The sequence below is a fragment of the Peromyscus leucopus genome, chromosome 10, assembly GCF_004664715.2.
Source record: "Peromyscus leucopus breed LL Stock chromosome 10, UCI_PerLeu_2.1, whole genome shotgun sequence".
NCBI classification, from domain to species: domain Eukaryota; kingdom Metazoa; phylum Chordata; class Mammalia; order Rodentia; family Cricetidae; genus Peromyscus; species Peromyscus leucopus.
The window spans coordinates 92,150,072-92,172,096 of record NC_051071.1 but is presented as its reverse complement, the minus strand read 5'-3'; the positions used below and the strand labels follow the sequence as shown (position 1 = coordinate 92,172,096).

The window sequence follows — 22,025 nt, the reverse complement described above, 5'->3', positions numbered from 1 at the left end:
GTTTAAAATGTTACATATTTTCAAGTCTTTTTCTTAGTCTTTGAGGATTTCATATATTTTAATTTTTACCACATTCTGTCGAATCCCCCAACTCCTCCCCAATTTCATATTCTTTTTTCTCTTAAAACAACAACAAAAACAAGAAAAACTAAAAACATGGAGTGATCTATGTGGAAAGTGCTTCTGAGCACAGGGCGTGCCCTGGAGTAAGGCTGATCTGTCCAGTCACTCCACTGTGGGGTGTTTACCCACCAACCCTACAGTTCCCCAGAGTTTTCTTGAGTGGGAGCAGCAGGAAATATTAGATAGAAGGACTTAGATTGTGAAGATAAACAGATAGAAAATAAAGGATAGCTTCCAGAGAGCCTGGAACCTTTTCCAATGGGCCCTGACTGTCTCTGCCCCAGGGTTTTTATAGAGATGCCAAGGGGTGGAGCAAAAGACTTCCTCCCCCAGCACAGCCAAGTGTAGTGGGTAGCCATTCGAGCTTGGATCTACCTATTCCTTCATTTGTAAGACACCCACTAAATAAATCTTCCTTTTAACTACGTGGAGTGGCCTTAATAATTTCACCAATATCTCATGCCCAACTTACAAATTAAGGAATAGGTAGATTGCGGGGGGCCTGGGGAAGGTGTATCGCAGTCCAGCGGTGTTCTCTGGAGCTCTGCTCAGTCAACCTCCACCGTCTAGGGTCCAGGAACAGAGAGAGCGCTTGCCCATCCAGGTCTCGGGTCTCCAGACGCCTCCCTTGGCCCCGCCTTGTAGGCGTGACAGTTGCCAGAGTCTCAATGGGGGTTGGAACTTCCAGATCCAAGCTGGAATGGCTACCCACTACAGCCAAGTGCAGACCATCTCAGACACCTGCACTCAGGCCTGTGGTCTAATCATCCTCTCTATGTGGACCTGCTGGGTAAAGCCACAAGGAACCTGAAAACGGGCTCCCACACTCCACCTCCTTGTCCTGGCAGCTGTCATTTGTGAACAGCTTCCTGAGGGGATGGGACTTCGTGCCCACTGCCTCTCCTTCATGCTGGGGTTTTGTCTGGCTTGAGCTTGTGTGCATCTTGCTCATGGTGCCAGAATCTCTGTGAGTGTGTGTGTGTGGATCTGCTCTGCTGTGTCTAGAAAATGCTGTTTCCTTAAAATCATGAATCACTTCTGGCCTTACCATCTTTCTGCCCCCTCTTCTGCATAGATCTCTGAACCTTGAGGGGAGGGGTGTGCTAAAGACACGCCATTTAGGGCTGAGAATTCCTAAGTCTCTCACTCTCTGCATGCTGTCCAGTGGTGGGTCTCTGTAAATTACCACCTACTGATGAGGGCTGAGCAATGCACTGTCTACAGGTATAGCAGTGTGTCACAGTGTGTGTCACAGGAGTCATTTTACTGCTGTGTTAATTTAGCACAATAATTAGCCTCAGTTTTATTAACACTATCAGGTATGAGTTCTACCTCATGGAGTGGGCCTTAACTTTTAAATATGGTTGGTTACTCCCGTAATATCCGTACCACTATTGCACTGGTAGACTGTCTTTCAGGCGGGTCATTACTATAGCCTCCAAGGTTCACAGCTGGGTGAGGCTGAGGCTTAGTTTTCTCTCCTAGTTGTAGGTTTAGTGTCTTCTCACACTATGACAGCTAGCCAATGGAGATGAAGCTTCCAGTTCTAGCTACATTTTCCATGTTCTATGCTACAAGTGTCTTCAGCAATAGGGTCTTACTATCAGGTTGTGGAGGGTAACCAGTAAAACTGGCAATACCCTTGAGCGCCTGGGGAGGGCCTAAGGGGCCCTTTTGGCCAAAGACTAAAAAAAAAAAAAAAAAAAAAAAAAAAATGCAACCTACTCACAGTACTGGAGTTTTTATTTGGTATCATATGATATCTAGTTGGGACACTGTCTTCCTCATTATATGAATGAGTCTTTTAAAAATCCTTTTATATATGTATATATATTAGGAAGCTCCTACAGCAGTTTTAATTCGGCTTTTTACAAGGCTTGTAGTGTTAGCTATCCGTCTTCACATTTCCAAGTCTACCCTGTCCTCCCCACCCTTTTAATTCTCTTGTTCTAATTTCCCTGTTGTCTTTTATAACACCACATTCTATGTCCCCTGAAGTCCCTTCTTTCCCCGATCCCTTACTAGCTTCCTAACCTCTGTGCGTCCTCTAAATAAAGCACACATATTCAAAAGCATAAATGGTAACATATAAAACATACATGTTTGCCTTTCTGGGTCTGAGTTACTTCACTCAGGATGACCGTTTCTAGTTCCATCCATCTATATCCCATTGTGTAAATGTACCACATTTTCATTACCCACTCATCAGTTGGACCTCGAGGCTGTTTCAATTTCTGACTATTATGAGTAGAGCAGCAATGAGCATGGATGAGCAAGTATCTCTGTTGTAAGATGCAGATTTCCTTGGGTATATGCCCAAGAGCTATGTAGTAGTACACTGTGTATCTGCCAGTAGTTTAACTTTTTGAGGAACTGCCACACTGATTTCCGTAGTGGTTGACAAGTTAGCTCTCCCACCAGCAATGGATGAGTGTTCCTCCTACTCCAAACCCTCATCAGCACGAGCTGTCATCCATTTCACTGGTTTGGCTGTTCTGAGTAGAGTAAAATAAAATCTCAGTGTGGTTTTAGCTCCTGTTACCGGGTGGGTAAGGATGTTGAACATTTTTAAAGGGTTTCTAAGCCATTTGTGGTTTGTCCTTTAAGGACTCTCTTTAGTTCTATACCCCATTTTTAAATCAGGCTGTTTTCTTGATGTTCCATTCTTTTGAGTTCTTTGTGTTCTAAACACTAGCTTTCTGTCAGATAATTAGTAAATATCTTCTCACATTCTGCAGGCTGCCTCTCCTCAAAGTATAGTGTCCTTTGCTTTATGGAAGCTTTTCAGTCTCAGAGGCCCTATTTATTGTTGGTTTTAGTGTGCTATCAGGATCCTGTTCAGAAAGTCTTTTTCCTATGCTGTTGAGTTCAAGCCTATTCCCTATTTTATCTTCTATTGAATTCAGGATATCTGGTCTTATGTTCAGGGTTTTGATCTATTTAGAGCTGGTTTTGTGCAGGATGATAAATATGGGTCTATTGTCTTTCTTCTACATGCAACTATCCAGTTTGGCCAGCACCATTTGTTGAAGATGCTGTCTTTTCTCCAGTGTGTAGTTTTGGCTTCTGTCTTACTTTGGGTTTTCATTGCTGTGAAGAGACACCATGACCACAGCAACTCTTAGAAAGGAAACATTTAATTGGAGTAGCTCACTTGCAGTTTCAGAGGTTTGTGGTGGTATTGTGTTCCCCAAAATATTGTGCACCCTAATAAACTTACCTGGGGTCAGAGACAGAACAGCCATAATATTAAACATAGAGGATAGGCAGTGGTAGCACATGCCTTTAATCCTAGCATTCCAGAGCAGAAATCCCTCTGGATCTCTGCGAGTTCAAGGCCACATTGGAAACAGCCAGGCATGGTGACTCACGCCTTTAATCCCAGAAAGCCAGCCTTTAATCCCAGGGAGTGATGGTAGAAAGCAGAAAGGCATATAAGGCGTGAGAACCAGAAACTAGAAGCATTTGGCTGGTTAAGCTTTCAGGCTTCTAGAAGCACAGTTCAGTTGAGAGCCATTCGGATATGAGGACACAGAGGCTTCCAGTCTGAGGAAACAAGATCAGTTGAGACGTTGGCCAGGTGAAGTTAGCTGTGGCTTGTTCTGTCTCTCTGATCTTCCAGTGTTCACCCCAATAACTGGCCTCAGGTTTGATTTTATTAATAAGACTCTCTAAGATTCCTGCTACAGAGGTTCAGTCCATTATCATCACAATGGAGAGCATGGTGGTGTGCAGGCAGACAGGGTGCTGGAACTGGGAGTGCTACATCTTACAGGCAACAGGAAGCTAGCTGGCTGTCACACTGAGGGAAGCTTGAGCAAAAGAGACCTCAAGGCTCACCTCTACAGTGACACACTTCTTCCAACAAGGCTACACTTCCTAATAGTGACTCTCTCTAGTAGTTCCACAACCACCATAGCTTGTCTGTCTAAAATCAGGTGTCTGTAGCTTGTATGGCGTTATGTCCAGGCTTTCTATTCTACTATTCTAATTACATTGATCAGTGTGTTCATTTTTACACCAATACATGCTATTTTTTATTGTTATATCTCTATAGGACAACTTGAAATTGGGGGTGGTGATACCTCCAGCAGTACTTTCATTTTTCAGGATTATTTTAGCTAGCCTGTTTGTGTGCATGTTTCCACATGAAGTTAAAGATTATCTTTTCATTTTCTGTAAAGAATTGTGTTGGAATTTTTATGGAAATTGCTTTGAATGCACAGATTGCTTTTGGTAGCACGGCCATTCTCACTATACCAACCCTACCAATCCATAAGCATCCATTCTCTTGTGTCTGCTTTAATTTCTTTCTCCAATGCCTTAAGGTTTTTATTATACAAGTCTTCTGCTTGCTTGGTTAGAGTTACCATAGGATAATATTTTTGAGGCTATTGTGAAAGTTATTGTTTCCATGAATTCTTTCTCAGTCTATTTGTCATGTGTATATAGAATTTTTGTATGTTAACTTTGTATCCTAGTACTTTGCTAAAAGTATTTATCAGCTGTAGAAGTTTCCTGATGGAGTCTTTAGGATCATTTACGTAAAAAATTGTACTGTCTTCACATAAGGATGACTTCTTCCTTTTCTATTTGTATTCCCTTGGTCTCCTATAGTCGACTTATTGCTCTAGCTAAGACTTCAAGCACAATAGTGAACAGGTAAGTGAGAGAGAACATCCTTGTCTTGTTCCTCATTTTAATGGAAATGCTTTTGAACTTTTTGTTGTTTTTTTCTGTTTTGAATGATCGCCTTTATTATGTATCTTGTATCCTTGTATCCTTAATCTCTCCAGGACTTTTTATCACGAAAGGATCTTTGATTTTGGCAAAAACTTTTTCTGCATCTTTTTCCAGAATTTCTGAGTTATAAGGGATTTTAGAGGTTGCTGTCCAAATTTTTTATTCATTCAGTCCTATCTACTGCTGGGAATGTAGCTCAGTGACAGAGTATGCAAAGCCCCTGGATTCTATTTCCAGCACTACACACACACACACACACACACACACACACACACACACACACACACAGAGAGAGAGAGAGAGAGAGAGAGAGAGAGAGAGAGAGAGAGAGAGAATCTCTTCTCAGCACCTTTGATAAGTAGCCTCTGGCTTTACTTAAAATGAACACTTTTATTCACTATAAGGCTCCTTGCTATACATACAAACTTTTTTTTGAGACAGGGTTTCCCTATGTAGTTTTGGAACTGTCCTGGATCTTATTCTGTAGAACAAGCTGGCCTCCAATTCACAGAGATTCGCCTGCCTCTGCCTCCCGAGTGCTAGGATTAAAGGTGTGTAACACCACTGCCAGGCTCAAACTTCTTAATTACAATTTATCAAAGGCTCTAGCTTGGTTGGTGTCCTGAATTAGGTAAAAGAATAAAGACACAACTCAAGAATTGACATTTGTAGTAACTGTACATTTACTGACTCTTGGGTGATGACCTCTGCTATGTTGAAATTTAATCTCCACTCTAGGACATTAAAGACAGAGCCATGTGTTTAGGATTGTGCATTCATGAGGATTAATGGATTATCTTTAAAGTTGGTCTACTATAAAAACCAGTTGGACTATGTCTCTGGGGGTGCCCTTGTCTGTGACACTTTGGGGCTCAGCTAGCAGTAAAGCAGTCATCAATCTTGGACCAGAATACCCCAGTTCAACCCAGCAGAGTGTTAATAAGGCTTCCCCTTTTCTTTACTCCCTCCTTTCTTTAATTTTTCTTTCCTCTCCCCTTTCATTCCCTCTCTTCATCTCCTTTTCTATACCATTCTCATTTATTTTGGAGTCAATCTCACTAAGCAAGTCAGACTGGTCTGCTACTACATGGCCCAGGCTGGCTTCAAACTGGTCATCCTCCTGCTTCAGGCTCAGATTGTCTGTTTGACTCTAATTTAACCAGTCTGTGGTATTGTTATTAGCAACAGAAAATAAAGACAACTTCCTTCCATTTTCATCTCAAATTTTCATTAATACTATCTTGTTGATGGCATTGTTAAGGATTATCTTTTCCAATATACACCACTCTGTTTGAAAGGGAATCAATGTATCTGGTTGGTAGATAACAATTGATCAGAGAGAGCCTAAGATAAGAGATAAACTGACTTTCTCCTTCATTTAAAACTTTATCATAATGCACGTAACATGGGTGCACATGCCGGGTGTGCCGGTGGAGCCAGAAGGCAACTCTGTGGGGTCTTGTCACCTTCTACCATTACATGGGCTCCAGGGACTGAAGTCAGGTTTTCAGGCTTATAGAGCAAACACCTTTACTGCTGAGCAGTCTCTTTTCTGTTTGGATCATCCAGTGGGAGCAGGTGAGAGAGACAATGTACCTATTATGCAGAAATCGTTTCAGGGTGGGCTGACTTAGAGGCAAACAGTAACTCAGCCAACTTCGGTTCTTGCAGTAAAGTACATTGTGGATTAGTTCAATGGAACACTTAATAGATTTTTGTAAGATATAAACACTGTCTTGTTTTCTCACTTCATGTGAAGATTCATTTATCTTATTATGAACTGGAAGGAAGTATGCTATTTACTTACCCATCCCTCCCATTGAAACAAACTCTCACAGACTCTCATCTAGATGCCAAGGTGAGACCTGTGATGTTTGAATGAAAATGGCCACTTAGGCTCATATATTCGAATGTTTGGTTCCCAGTAGTGGACTGTTTAGGAAGGATTAGGAGGTGTGGCTTTGTTGGAGGAATGTCACTGTGAGTGGGCTTTGACGGCCCCTCTCTCTCTGCTTCCTGCTTGGGATCAAATGTAGCTCTCACTATTGCTCCAGCATCACGCTGCCTGCCTGCTGTCATGCTCCCTAACACAGTGGTCGTGGACTCACCCTCCGCAATTGTAAGCAAGCCCTCAATTAAATACTTAATTTAATACGTTGTCTTGGTAACTAAGTAACTAAGACAGGCCCTGGGGGTGATCTTAGTCTTTTCTTCGTCATATCCTGTCATTTACAACTTGAAGACTGTCTTGAATTTTGATGATGTATCCCCTTCCTCTTTCTCCTATCTGTAGTGTAGCTGTGTGTTATCATCACGGGGTCCTGCCTAAAATTTGCTTGGATTCCATCTACATCAGTATTACAGTGATTATGCAAAAATGCCAATCTTTTATAGTGTCCTCCTGAACTGTCCCACAAGCCCAAGGAGTTCAATTTCTCAGTTTGTTATACAGCCATTTACCACACACCTCCAGCTCTATCCAGTAGCTATTCCAACATAAATGAACTTCTGGGTTTTCTAAACTTGAGCCACTTGTAATCACTTATACATCAATGCTTTAGTGTACACTGTGTGGTGTTTCTCCTTCTCTACTGATTCTATCTTTTAGACACAAGACATGTGGCTCTGTATCTGTTTCCTTAATTCCTCAAGACAAATATAAACACAAAGACCCATCCCTGAGTGTTAATAAGTAATGGTTATTAACATGAATTATAAGCAAGTCCCTGAAATAAGCACTGAATGTTACTACATCATTTAATCACTGTAACTCTGAAATAAATACTATTATTAGTCTCGTTTTATAGATTTAGAAACCAAAATAAGCAAGTTTTCCAAGGTCTTATCACCATCTGTCTTTATAGACTATGTGTGTGTGTGTGTGTGTGTGTGTGTGTGTGTGTGTGTGTGTGTGTATGTATGTATATAAAATGTTTGGCAAACAGTGGATAAATGGCTTATTAGGACACATACAGAGGAACCCAAACCTTCCTCTAAAACCTTCACAGCAAGAGAGTTAAAAATATGTAACTATTTAATAAATATTTGCTGGCCTCTGCTTTGCCTACATACTAGCTTGTGATAATTCAAAGCTCTGCATCTTTGATACTCAGAAAAATGTGAAATATGTACATTTTCTCACTTGCAGAGTGATAAGACTTCAGCCTTAGAACACGACAGTCATTATCATCTATAGTTTGTGAGCCTCAAACTCTAGCACAGTCCCTACAGGACTAGATGAGAGTCAGTGAGAGTTTGTTTCAATGGTAGGGATGGGTAAGTAAATAGCATACTTCCTTCCAGTTCATAATAAGATAAATGAATCTTCACATGAAGTGAGAAAACAAGACAGTGTTTTTATCTTACAAAAATCTTTTAAGTGTTCCATTGAACTAATCCACAGTATACTTTACTGCAAGAACCGAAGTTGGCTGTGTGTTTATCCGGGCTTTTCAAGAGCCCGACATAGTAACATTCATAGAGATTTATGGTGGTATTGTGTTCTCCAAAATATTGTGCACCCTAATAAACTTATCTGGGGTCACAGAAGAGAATAGCCACTAGATACAGAGGCTAGAAAATGGTGGCACTCACACCTTTAATCCTAGCATTCCAGAGGCAGAAATCCATCTGGATCTCTGTGAGTTCAAGGCCACACTGGAAACAGCCAGGCATGGTGACACACGCCTTTAATCCCAAGAAGTGAGCCTTTAATCCCAGGGAGTGATGGCAGAAAGCAGAAAGATATCTAAGGCGTGAAGACCAGAAACTACCAGCATTTGGCTAGTTAAGCTTTTAGGCTTCTAGTACAGTTCAGCTGAGATTCATTCTGGATGAGGACTGAGAGGCTTCTAGTCTGAGGAACTGGCGAGGTGAGGTGGCTGTGGCTTGTTCTGCTTCTCTGATCTTCCAGCATTCACCCCAATACCTGGCTCCGGGTTTGATTTCATTAATAAGACTTGTTAAGATTCACACTAAAATACAGTTCAGTGGCATGCTTAAGTAAAAGACAGTGAATACATACAAACAAAGAAACCTTACTGAAAACAAACAGTAAAATCTACACATTGGCGCCTGCAGCCACAGAGCAGCTGGTTGACTTTCCTGCTGTCCCCAGACGCTTTGCTACTGTGCTCATGTTCCTATGATGGAGCTTATTTGTATTTATTATCAAGTGTTTACAAAGACAGGATCAACTGACCTAGAATAACAACAAATTAGTCAAATAGCCCAGCTTAAGTGAACAGATTTAAAGCACTTTCCAGCTTAAATGTAACCAGATAAATACTGTAGAAGACAAGAACATTAGTGTACTCAGTTACAAGAACCAATGAAAACATAGGTCTCAGGTCAGACTAATCACCATCTGAACTCTATGCTTTTTAAGGTTTCAAGTTCCTGCATGTGAGAGATGGGATAACAGAGGAGCTTTATTCTCCCACCTGTCTGTTCCTTGTCAACTCTTTGTGCACATTATTTATTAAATAGCAGGCTGCATTCTAGACTTTGAGGCTTACAGTCTAAGGCAGTGGTTCTCAACCTTCCCAGTGCTGTGACACTTGAATACAGTTTCTCCCCCACTTTGTAGTGACTCCCCCAACCATAAAATTGCTACCTCATAACTCTAATTTTGCTACTGTTATGAACTGTAATGTAAATATCTGAATTTTCCAATAGTCTTTTGGGTTTGTGACCCACATGTTGAGAACCATGGTCTAAGGGGAAGGACATGGATAATAAATACACAAAAAAATTCATATAGTTATATACATATACATACTTACATATATATGTACACACACACACACACACACACACACACACACACACACAAACGGGCTGGAAAGATCATTAAGAGCAGTTAAGGTCACTGGCTGCTCTTCCAGAGGACCAGGGTTCAATTTTCAGTACCTACATGACAGCTCACAACCTTCTATAACTCCAGTCCAGGGCATCCAATACTCTCTCTGACCTCCTTGGACACTGCATGCATGTGGTACACAGACATACAGGCGGGCAAAGCATTCATACACATAGAAAGAAATAAACTGAATACACAATACATATGAGGACACTCCAGAAAGTGGAAAGTGTCATGAGGACACCACCACAGAGTGACAGAAAAGGGCCCCGAGAAGTCGGGGTGTAGCTACCTGAAGGGTAGGTCCCATGTCCAGCAGCAGAAATGAACTCAATGGTATTTTTTATAGACATTTTGTCTGATATTGCTTTGTATGGGCATTTTTTTTGTCTTACTGCTCTTTTGCTTGTAAATAGCTTCCGATTTTGTGTTTTTACAGGTCTTGTTTTTGTGTGTCTGTTTCTTGTGTGTGAGGGTTTTTTTGTTTTGTTTTATTTTGGGTTTTGGTTTGTTTTCTAAAGGGGTGGAGAAGGAGGCATGAAGTTGGGTGGGTAGGGAAGTGGGGAGGATCTGGGAGAAAACTTTTTTCCATTAAAAAACACTTATAATAAGAATCAATAAATGTGATTCATATTCCATGTAATCATGTAAACCTGGAAAGACATCTAACTTCTCTGGTCTTACGCCTACTCATTTCAATAGTGAATCCACCTTCTTCACTGCTGGTGGACATATCAGAAGTGCAGCAGGTGGCAACTGAAATTCAGGTGTCAATCCAATAAGAGGAAAATCTCTGATGGATCAATCTTGTTTTAGGCAAGGCCACGAGACTACAGACTCCGAAATATCTTTTGCTTCTGCTGTACCTTTGGTATCTGATATGATGTATCTGGAGTGGGAAATCCTGCGCCGCCTGTATTGTAGTGTGTTTATCTCATAGATATATTCCATCTACTAGGCATTTAAATCCGTGGATGACGATTTATCCTTAAGCTGTATAATTCTGATGAATAGAAATAATCCTAGGGTATGTTTCATAAATAGGCCTATTGTTCCACGAGGACTGTGAGATACTTAGGGCCTGCTTTATATCACAGCTCAGGTTGACGTAGGAAAACAGTTGAATTTCCCCAGCTGTCAAGACAGCTGTATACTATTAGCTGATACAAAGCTTCAAAGTAACTTTAGATTAGACCAAGTGCCTTGCTAATGATTTTTAAGATAAATTGTTCCCAGCAGTCCAGTTCACAAAAACATAGAGCCAGCTGTCTGATTTGTTGAACCAAGGTTATAGGTACAAAGTAACCTAATTGCTATGCCAGTTTTTGTTGCTAGGTCTGGCTGATAACATAGGACAGTAATTAACTCTGCACAAATTCCTAATCTCAGTACTTCATAGCCCTGAGAAAGAGTTGTAAGTTTCCTTTTTTATGGTCTAAAGTTACACACAGGACAGACAAATATATTTCAAGATTTAAAATGCTTTTAGTGTCACTGTGCCTTAGAGAGTGCCAAAGTGAGCTGATATTAAGAGAATTAAGGTAAACCTGAGTGCCAACCAAAGCATTTAAGACACAGCTCTCTCTATAAACACTCCCAGTCTGACAGAGCCCAGCCTTTACAACTAATCACAAAATGTTAGTTTAAAATGTTATTACACTCAGAAATACATGATGTAGTACACAATTTCCTTATTTTTCTTAGACTCCTCAATAGTTCAATTTTATAATTCCTTTCAAATCCTTTATAAGGCAATCTCTCCAGTTAGATAACAATGCAAATTACAGCCCCACCAATTAGGAAGCTGAGATTTATTACATGTGTATTGTTGGGATGACTCTGTTTCTTATCATTTATTTAAGAAATGGAATGTGACCTTAAAATGTAACTCCTATATTCCTCATGAGAGGGTCAGTTGGGTATATATAGCTGTGAAAGACAAAGAGATCTAGAACCAATGTGAGAGAATAAGGGGAACCAACATGAGAGAATAAAGGGGAGCCAATATGAGGGAATAAAGAGAGAACCATCAGAACATGTACAAATTCATTCTATTCCTTAAAAAGCCTCAGATAAGAAGCCCTAAGTTTCCCTAAGCTGTAGCTTTCTCTTTGAGCCCTGTTTGCAGCCTTGGAGCTGGTCTCTCGGGCTACAATACTCTACCTCAAAGGATGACTGGCGTGGTGAATGTAGAGGAAACTCAGAAAGCACGAATGGAATTATTACACATTGGCTGAGGACAGAGAAGAACAAAGACATACGTGATATGTGCCAGCTGGTTAAAACTGTCACCAACTTACACAAAATTTTAAGATTTGTTACAGGAAAACAATTAGACACACTCTATAAATTACTCTCTTTTGCTGAGGAATCCCTTAATCGATATAGTTCTTTTAATCTGAGCAACAATAAACCATGTCATTTTAAATGAACGTCAAAAAGTTGGTTCAGTAGGTAAAGCCCTTGCCATGCAAAGTGAAGACCTGAGTTTGAACCCCTGAACTCACCACAGGAGGAAAGAATGGGCTCCTAAAAGTTGTTCTCTAACCTTCACACATATGCTGTGGTATTACATGTGTACACACACACACACACACACACACAAAATGTAGAAAAAAGGCTTTAAAAAGTTGAATTCTGAATCAAACTAGTATTATTCCTTAATCTGAATTCTCACTGAATTCAGTTTTCATAGAATATATTGACAGTTTTTTAAAAAAAGACAGATGTCTATACTATATAAAACAGACCCAGCCAATTTCCAAAATTAACACAAAAGCAGCTACCCCTAAGACCATCACACTGAAAAGATCTGGCTTCTGCTACCTCAACCTTTCCTACACTCAGAGGGCATTTTAAATTCATCTCAAAGAAAGAGATCTCATCAGTATGATATACAGATCTTTCAAGTTGTTTTAAGATTTTTTTTTTTTTTATGTGTCTATGTGTGCTGGTGCCCACGGAGTCCAGAAGAGGACATCAGATTCCTGGAACTGGAGCCACACACATCTGAGAGCTGTCAACATGGACAAATTCAAATGTTGATGCTCCGACCTTCAGCATGTGGCAATGAAGCTACTAAGGAAATAAATAAGCTAAAGTTATGCCAGAGGATGGAGCCTAGGTAGAACAGGATTAGTGCTCTTAAGAGACACACAAATAGCAAAAGCCATGTGAGACGCAGAAAGCGGTTGTCCACAAGCCCTGGCAGACATCAGCTTTATTAACATCTTGAACCTTCAGTCCACAGAACTGTGAGAACACGGGTTTGTGTTATTTAAGCCACTCAATTCTGGTATTCTGTTACAGTGCCTGAGCAGATCCATACAGGATCTCTACCATTAAATGCTCTCTACTGCCTTTTGTTTCAGAAAATGTCACTTGTTGAGTTCTCCTGAGCACACAGGAGTGAGTGCTTTCTGTGTCCTCTGTAATCGAGTCCAGCCACACCACCTCGTAGAACATCACACTCACTTACCCTTGGAGAGTAACACACTCTTGGGAGCTTTCAGCCCAGCAGCCGCTCAGCATGGCAGCAAAATAACCAGACCTGGCACTTAAAATGGCCCTGAAGAAAGAGGAGGAAAGCAGGTGAGCATTCACATACTGTGCAAGCGGGCTTCTTATCAACCCTTCATTCCAACGTGTTTCAACACAACCTGTCTGTCTTGTTTGCATTCATTGATGGAATTCCCGTAACAAAATTATAAACAGTTATATCTAAACATTTTGTCTGTTTAAAACACTAACTCAAAAGTCAACTTGAGGGCACAGGCCTGTAATCCTACACTTGAAAAACTGAGGCAGGGGGATCAAAATCTACTTGAGCAATCTCATGAGACCCTGTCTCAAAATACAAAACCAACAAACAAACTGAGTAAAACACTAGTTACAGTGCCTTTATTATCACTTACACACTTCCTCTTGAAAGTTCTTTATACTTACAAGACTGAAAAAATAAGCCATTTACAAATGGAGAAATAAAGAACAAAGATGTACTTACTAACTTTCAGGAACATTATTAAGAAATAGACAAGGGTCAGGCGGTGGCGATGCACATCTTTAATCCCAGCACTCAGGAGGCAGGCACAGGCAGATCTCTGTGAGTTTAAGGCCAGCCTGGTCTACACAGTGAGTTCTAGGACAGGTTCCAAAGCCACACAGAGAAACCCTGTCTCAAAAAAAAAAAAAAAAAAGAAAGAAAGAAAAAAGAAAAAGAAAAAGACAAGCTGAAGAGACGGTTCATTGGTTGAGAGCACTGGCTGCTCTTGTAGCAGCCCCAAATTAGGTTCCCAAACCTACAAGGCAGCTGACAACCGTCCACAGCTTCAGTTTCAGGGCATCCAAAAACCTATTATGGACTGTGGGCACTAGGCACACATATGGTGCCCATAAACACATATAGGCCAAACACTCATACACATAAAAATAAAAATAAATTTTACAAAAAAGGGAAAGATGTGGAAATCATTGTCAATGATTTTTTTAAGAGAAACTTTTCAATAGAAGTTCTGAGATCTGGCTTAGAATTCACCACAGTTGTGTTTGGTAAAAGCTGTATTCTAGGCCTGAGAAAATGACAGAAGAGAGATTTCTTTTTGTGTTTTTATGAGGTCTTCTCAAATAAAATATTAATCAATTATTTAATTCCGAATACCCAATGATTTTATCTGTACTGGGTTTTACTGCAGGTCTGAGAATGTGCACTGAGTAAGACATAGAGAACAGTGTTAACTCTGGTGGGGGATGGGCTGGAGTGGAGAGAGGGAGGGGCGGGCACGCTGTCAATGGCTTACTCGAACACATGCATGCATATGCACGCGTGTGTAAACGTACTAGGAAATAAGCATGTGTTAAAGGCATCTGTAGGACCACTGTTGGCAGGTGGTGTCCTGGCAGTCTTCACAGGCTTGATGGGCACTATTACAACTTGGCACATTAGAAAGGAGTTTTGGTAGACAAAACCAGGATTCAAGTTTGAATCCTCAAACTCTAGGATGAAGAGGTCAGGAAAGAAACATGTCCTTGTAATGACAGCTTTGAATCAGTTAATACCTGACCACAACAAAGTGATCAGGTCTACTTGCCATCCAAAAGCAAGGGAAATCCTGTCTATATTAAAATAGCACCACCCGAGAGTCACATGCCGGTGCTGGATAGTTTTATGTCACTGTGACACAAGCTAGAGTCACTGGACAAGACAGAACCTCGATTGAGAAAAGGTCTCTGTAAGACTGGGCTGCAGGCAGGCCTGCAGGGCATTTTCTTAATTAGTGATCAGTGGGCTAGGGCCCAGCATAAATGTGAGTGGTGCCACCCCTGGGTAGGTGAGCCATGGTGAGCAAGTCAGTACGCGGCTCCCCTCCATGGCCTCTGTGTCAGCTCCTGTCTTCCAGGTTCCTGTCCTGATCCCTTCAATGACAGACAGTGATGTGGAAGTGTAAGCCAAAGAAACCCTTTCCTCCCCAAGTTGCTTTGGTCATGGTGTCTCATTACAGAAATAGAAACATTAACTAGGACACAGGTCACAGTATAAATTTTTGGTAAAATGTCAAGAAATAATGCAGAAATAAAACCGCAAACTGCATATTAGTGAAGAGGGGAGGTTAAAAAAAAATTCCACTTATACTAGTAAGGAAAAGATTCCAAAACATAGAGCAAATGTAGCGGGGGGGTGGGGTGGGGGGTGGGGGGGGGTGGGGGGGAGGACCCATATAAAGCTTCTATACTAAACTTACACAGAACATTACAGACAAATTCAGAATGACCTAATAGAGAGCAAAAGTCCACCCACTGATTTGACTTTTTATCTTATTTCTGGATTTGCCAAGTGTTTTCAGTGTACACACACACACACACACACACACACACACACACACACACACACACACACGAAACATATACCTCAAACATGCACCAAGAAAAAAATGAAAAAACGGAAGGCATAACTTCAAACACCACAATGTCACGTACTAGAAACCAGTAGTCATCCAGACACCTCACACCACTACAGAAAACAGCTAAAAATAGAACCACCACTAAACGTACAAGTTAATATTATAAAATCTTCAAGGAAAGGAAAACACAGGTGAAAATCTTTTAACTTTGGAGTAGACAGTGTTTTTTTTAATATGTTATTTATCTTTATTTTACATGTATAAGTGCTTTGCTTACATGTATGTGAGAGGGGGCATCGATCACCTGGGACTGAAGTCCCAGAGGGCTGTGGGCCACCACTGAGCCATCTCTGCAGCCGTGGACAGAGATTTCTCAGAGGACAAAAGGCACAATACGGAACTCTTCCAAGTACATTAGCATATTCACCAAGACAGACATTCTGTGCCGTCAGAACAACCTCCATATTTAACTGAAATAATGAATGTGCTAGGACTGCAAGGGGTTGAACTAGAACTCAGTAATGGAGATGCAGTGAGAAACTCCCTAGTATTTGACAGTTAAACACACTTTATACAATACATTGGTAAAGAGCTTTCAAAAAATTAGGAAATACATCTTTTTTTTTTTTTTTTGGTTTTTCGAGACCGGGTTTCTCTGTGTAGCTTTGCGCCTCTCCTGGGACTCACTTGGTAGCCCAGGCTGGCCTCGAACTCACAGAGATCCGCCTGGCTCTGCCTCCCAAGTGCTGGGATTAAAGGCGTGCGCCACCACCGCCCGGCTAGGAAATACATCTTTAATTTAAAGAAAGAAAAATACATCACCGGACCCAGTGGCGCACACCTTTAGTCCCAGCACTCAAGAGAAAGGCAGGTGGGGATCTCTGTGAGTTCTAGGCCAGCCAGGGCTACACAGTGAAACCTGTCTCAGGAACACACCACAAGTCTGTGGCACTCAGCTGAAGCATTGCTCAGAAAACCTTTAGCTTTTAAATTCTTTCTCAGAAAAAGGATGGCTCAGTGTGTAAATGTAAGGGCCTGAGTCTGAATCACCAGCACTCACACTGTCTGGAGAAATGGCTCAGTGGTTAAGAGCACTGGCTGCTGTCCTAGAGGACCCAGGTTTGATTCTTACCACCCACACGGTGGCTCACAAACATCTGAGACTTCAGTTCCAAAGGATCTGATACCTTCTTCTCACCAGACATGATGGAGCACACCTGTAACCCCAGCCTTAGAGGCATAGGGAGATGGAGACAGGTAGATTTTAGGGGTTACTAGCCAGCCAGTCTACCTGAAAGTTCCAGATTCAGTGAGAGACCTTGTCTCAAAATACAAGGTGGCGGGCCTACAAGATGGCTCCGTGGGTAAAGGCACTTGTTACCAAACCTGATGGCCTGAATTCCAACTCTGGGACTCACATGGTGGAAGGAGGGAACTGCCTCCCACAGACTGTTCACCAACATGCCATGGCATGTATGCATGCACGTACACATGGAAAATAAATGTACTTCTAAAAGAATATAAGGTAGGCAGCAACAGAGGAAGATACTTGAGGTTGACCTCCAAAACCGTACCTACAGGAAGCACACTTGTAACAAAATGACATACACACACACACACACACACACACACACACACACACACACACACACACACACACACACGGAAAGAAGAAAAAAGACTCATAGGTTCCTATCCATGGTCTAAGAAATACAGGAGCCAGGCATGGAGCACATGCCTCTAATCCAAGCACTGGGAAGGCAGACAGGAAGAGAGTGCAAGGCTGCCAGTCTGGTCTACACAGACAATTCCAGCCAAGACTATCTTAAAAAAATAGAACAAAACAAAAAGCATAAAGTACGACAAAGGCAGAGTCTTTAAAGTCTGACTGAGTCTGTTGAACAGATTATACGCATTACAGTTTATGATTCCTTCCTAAAGACAGAAAGACAAATGGCAAGAGCTTTAATTTATGTGATGTTTGTAGTAACGTGGTAATATTTTGTTCGTGATCTAACAAATAAAGCTTGCCTGAAGATCAGAGTGCAGAGCTAAACCACTAGTTAGCCATAGTGGCCGGGCAGTAGTGGCACACACCTTCAATCCCAGCCCTCGGGAAGCAGAGGCAGGCAGATCTGAATTGGAGGCTAACCTGGTTTCCAGGACAGTCGCAGCTACACAGAGAAACTCTATTTCTCAAAAAACCAAAACAACAGCAACAAACAGCGCACTGACTTGTCTTCCAGGACAAGTCTGCCTCAGCAGCCTCTCTGACTACACTAATCTCACTGAATTCAAACGTGTGCATTCAGGAGCCTCTCTGACTACTCTAATCTCACTGAATTCAAATGTGTGCACTCGGTTCTGTTCTGTGCTGCATCCCTTTTCCTCAGCAACACCCACAGTCTGTGAGTGCTCATCCAACAACTGTTGCAGGGTATTTTTTGAGAGAGACTTCACTAAGTTTCTCAGGTTTATCTGAACTGATTGGTTGGGATTGCAAACACTTGGTGACCCTCCTGCCTCAGCCACCTGAGTGCTGGAATTAGATGTGCACCACCATGCCCAATTCACTGAAAAACTCCACATGAACGACACCATTAGAATTCTGACAGTCCATCTACAGTTTCTCTGGCTAAGCCTAATCGTAAAGACCATAAATACACAGCATGTGTCTCAACTAACATGGGGACATTCCCGGAACGTGCATGCCTTTGACCACTGACTGTAACTCACATACAGCCCCGGTAACAGCACTCTGGAATCTAAACCACACTAATCCTGAGGCCACCTTCTCATAAATCATTCTTGCCAGTGCTTGAGCATAGTAGAGATAAGAAAGGTGCCTTTGAATCCGTGAGCCGGGCTTTTCTGATGGGTGACTCTGCTTGGACAATTCCCAAAAGCCTTGTGAGGACTTCCCCAGACATACACAGCAGCCTAAGTGCACGCAGTCCATTCCCTTCCTCCAAGGTCAAATCAACACTGGAGCCCAGCAGCCCTCAGGGGTCTCTGGCTTCCTCCCTATGTTCTCTCATATTTACTGTACATGTTTCCTACAATCTAATCTAATCCTGTGTCTGCATCACAAGATTTAACTCTCTCAGCATGCTAGCTCTTTCCAGAGAAAGCATTAAGAGCGTCTAAGGATTAAGTGATTGCTCTGACCTTAAAATAGAAACTTAGAAAAGATTCCTTTTTAATTAGGACATCTGCCTCCGGTTAAAAAGTAATGCCATGGATGGTATGGCATATTAAGAATCTTTGATGCACCCTTTTTATTTTCCAACATGTCAAAAACTATTTTCTTCTTCTGACTAAATTTAATTTCAACTGGCAGTGCTGCTTCCGGCCCTGTCCAGATGCCCCAGTTTCCCCTGCTGCCGCTTTGTGCCACGATGCTCAGTGTTTCCCAGGGTCGGCTGAACTAGATTCACTATTCCAGGCAGAACAATGGCCTGGATTACTCAGAAAACGGCTCTAGAGGAGATAACTTCTAAGTGCTCTTGCTTGAAGGGACACATGACCGACTAAGGACCAAACGCAGAACAGTGGAAACATTTTCTAAAGATGTCACCATTATGCTCTCTAATTCTTGACAGATATTTTAGAGAATGTCATTTGATTGTGGCTTTCATGGGACTAGCCATTTTAAGTTAAATTGTAAAGTGTAACAAATGTCCAACTGCCGATACAGTAAGGCAAATTCACAGCTGATCAATGAACACTATCAGGATTTTAAAACAAGCTGCATACACCACAGACACTTTACCTGAAATGAATGCACAGGACGGAGAACGCAGCTCAGTGGCTGAGCTCTGGGCTCTGCCCACAGCACCTCAAGTGCCTTCACTTACCTTTCACAACAAGGCCAATCTTTCCTTAAAAATGAGGATTCACTAACCAGCGCCTCTTTTTTCTTGCAAGAATAAAACATGTATACATCATGATTTCTAGCTCCCATTTCTCTAACGTGAAGAAAGGGATCCAAACTGTGGTGAGTTCATCTGGGTGTACTACTTTGTTACATCTCAGAACCTGTCTTCCCAGCCTTACACTGTTTTCACTCAATTCAAGAGCAACTTTAAGTGCCCCTTCCCTAAGTATCTTTTCAAAGTATCCACACTGATGTTAATGGAAAGGATAACTTTTTTTGTATTTTACATATTGTTGGAGTATACAGTATTCATTAATTTATGTCATCAAATTGATAAATCCAAATGGGACGGGCGTACTGAGAATAAACCCAAGTGATTTTTGGAAGTTACAAACTTAAGGCAGAAGTAAGGTGTAGTAGGAAAACAATCTCCTGGGCATGTGCATTCAGCTGACTTTGGGCAGCAAGGTTACCAGAGGGCCCCTGGGGAGCTTGAGCAGGGCTCAACTAAGACCCTCTAGTCTGCGTACCTTGTTTGTTTCAGGCACCAGGTGCCTCTTTTTGCCTTTAGTTTCCCCATCAGAACCTCCAAGGCTAGTGGGACCAAGGGATTTTACCTCTTTCCCTAAGTTATCATTATTTTAAGACAATCTACCAATAAAGTAATACTAAGATGTTAATCACCTCCTTTCGTACAGTAATATGAAATCTTATAATTATTTCATTAAGTATATGTATCATTAAGTATAAATCCTATAAAGATGGGGATAGCAAATTTAATCTGTGAAAAGCCACACAGTAACACAGTAAATATCTTAGGCTTACATGTCCACCTTACATCTTCTTTGTCTTGTCTCATACTTGTAGTTTGCTGACTCCTGCAGTGGGGGAGGTGTACCAGACAATACCGAACTTCTCCAGATATCTAAAGTGTAGAGCAACTAACATTTGCTTTCAAAGTGTTATATATGCCAGCCACACGCAGGTATGCTTTGTGTGATTACCTGATTCAATTCACACATCCTCTTATTCTATACTATTATTATTACTTTTACAAATTAAGAAATTGAGACAAGAGATTAAACAATCTCTGCACTATTAATAAATGATTACATCAGAATACAAATTCAGATAGACCAACTTACTAAGGCTCACCACTTCTGAAAAAGCTTTCAGCTAATGTACCCAAAGATGCACAGATAGTGGCCTGGTCCAGAGTAGTATGCTGACCCTGTGGTGCTGTGCAATTTATTAACCTTAAGTAAGACTGGACAACATCACGATCCAACAACGAATCTCTAGTATTGTACACTAAACACTGATAGGAAGAAAATATCAGACCCCGAGTGTCATGAAACTAAAATTAGGAATCACTACCTTGCAACAGAATCTTAATTATGTGACTCAGAAATAATCTTTAAGCCGGGCGCGGTGGCGCACGCCTTTAATCCCAGCACTCGGGAGGCAGAGCCAGGCGGATCTCTGTGAGTTCGAGGCCAGCCTGGGCTACCAAGTGAGCTCCAGGAAAGGCGCAAAGCTACACAGAGGAACCCTGTCTCGAAAAAAAAAAAAAAAAAAAACCAAAAAAAAAAAAAAAAAAAAAAAAAAAGAAATAATCTTTAAAAATGTAGCAATCAATTTATCTGACTAAACATTAAAATAAAATAAATGACATTTTAAAATGGGAGGTCAGGAACAGAGTGGTTGTAGTTTGGAGGTGGCTTCAGGTGACAGGAGGAAATAGGAGCAAATCGAAATGCTCAATATGGAGATGGGATTCTTCTGGTAATCAGTGAAACTGAGACAGGAAGCTGATGCTACGGAGTTCCACAATAAGAAGCAGTGTGTTACTTAACACTGAATAGTGTCAGAAAGATAGAACATAACTAACACATGAGACCCTAGGAGGCTACCAGACTTGTATTTTACATTACTTCCTACCCCTGAATAAAAAACTCTCTTCACGTCTGATTGGGGCAGAAGTATTGGGTATAAATAAGGACGGATAAAAATATGGCCAGTACACAAATATGTGATTTCTGAACTACTTGTCTCAAATATTTGAATATAAAAATATTTCTATGAACTAAACAGAAATGTTCAAATTTGAGCTGGGAAGATAACATGATTCAGAATTCCTATCATGATATGCAAAACAAAGTAGGAAACAAGTCAGATTTTAAAACATATCCTGAGCAAGTGCTTTTCTATTAATTCAAATTTCCTTCTGTTACATGGACAAACCACACCATAAATGAAAGCCATGTCATAAAGTTTATTTTCTAGGGTATGGAGAGATGTCTCAGAGGTTAAGAGCACTTGTTGCTCTTCCAGAGGACCTGAGTTCAGTTCTTAGTGCCCACATGGTGGCTCACAGACCTAATGTTCTAGCTCAGCTCCTGGATGACCTTGGTCCACTTGGCAGTGCACATGGGGACCACCTGCAAGCATTGAGGACGAGCTGCAAAGGGCCAGGGGCTCCGCCCCTCCCCTCTGTCGGGAAGAGCATCAGGATCCACAAGGC

General features: G+C 41.4%; 1 protein-coding gene across 1 annotated transcript in view; it reads right to left on the bottom strand.

Annotated features, from left to right (window-relative positions):
- Positions 1-22,025, bottom strand: part of Btbd8 (BTB domain containing 8) — a 72,527-nt gene that overhangs the window by 31,800 nt on the left and 18,702 nt on the right. The window contains exon 5 of the mRNA XM_028867375.2: positions 13,206-13,295. Within this exon, the coding sequence (XP_028723208.1) occupies positions 13,206-13,295 (90 nt within the window). The remainder of the gene's footprint in view (positions 1-13,205; positions 13,296-22,025) is intronic.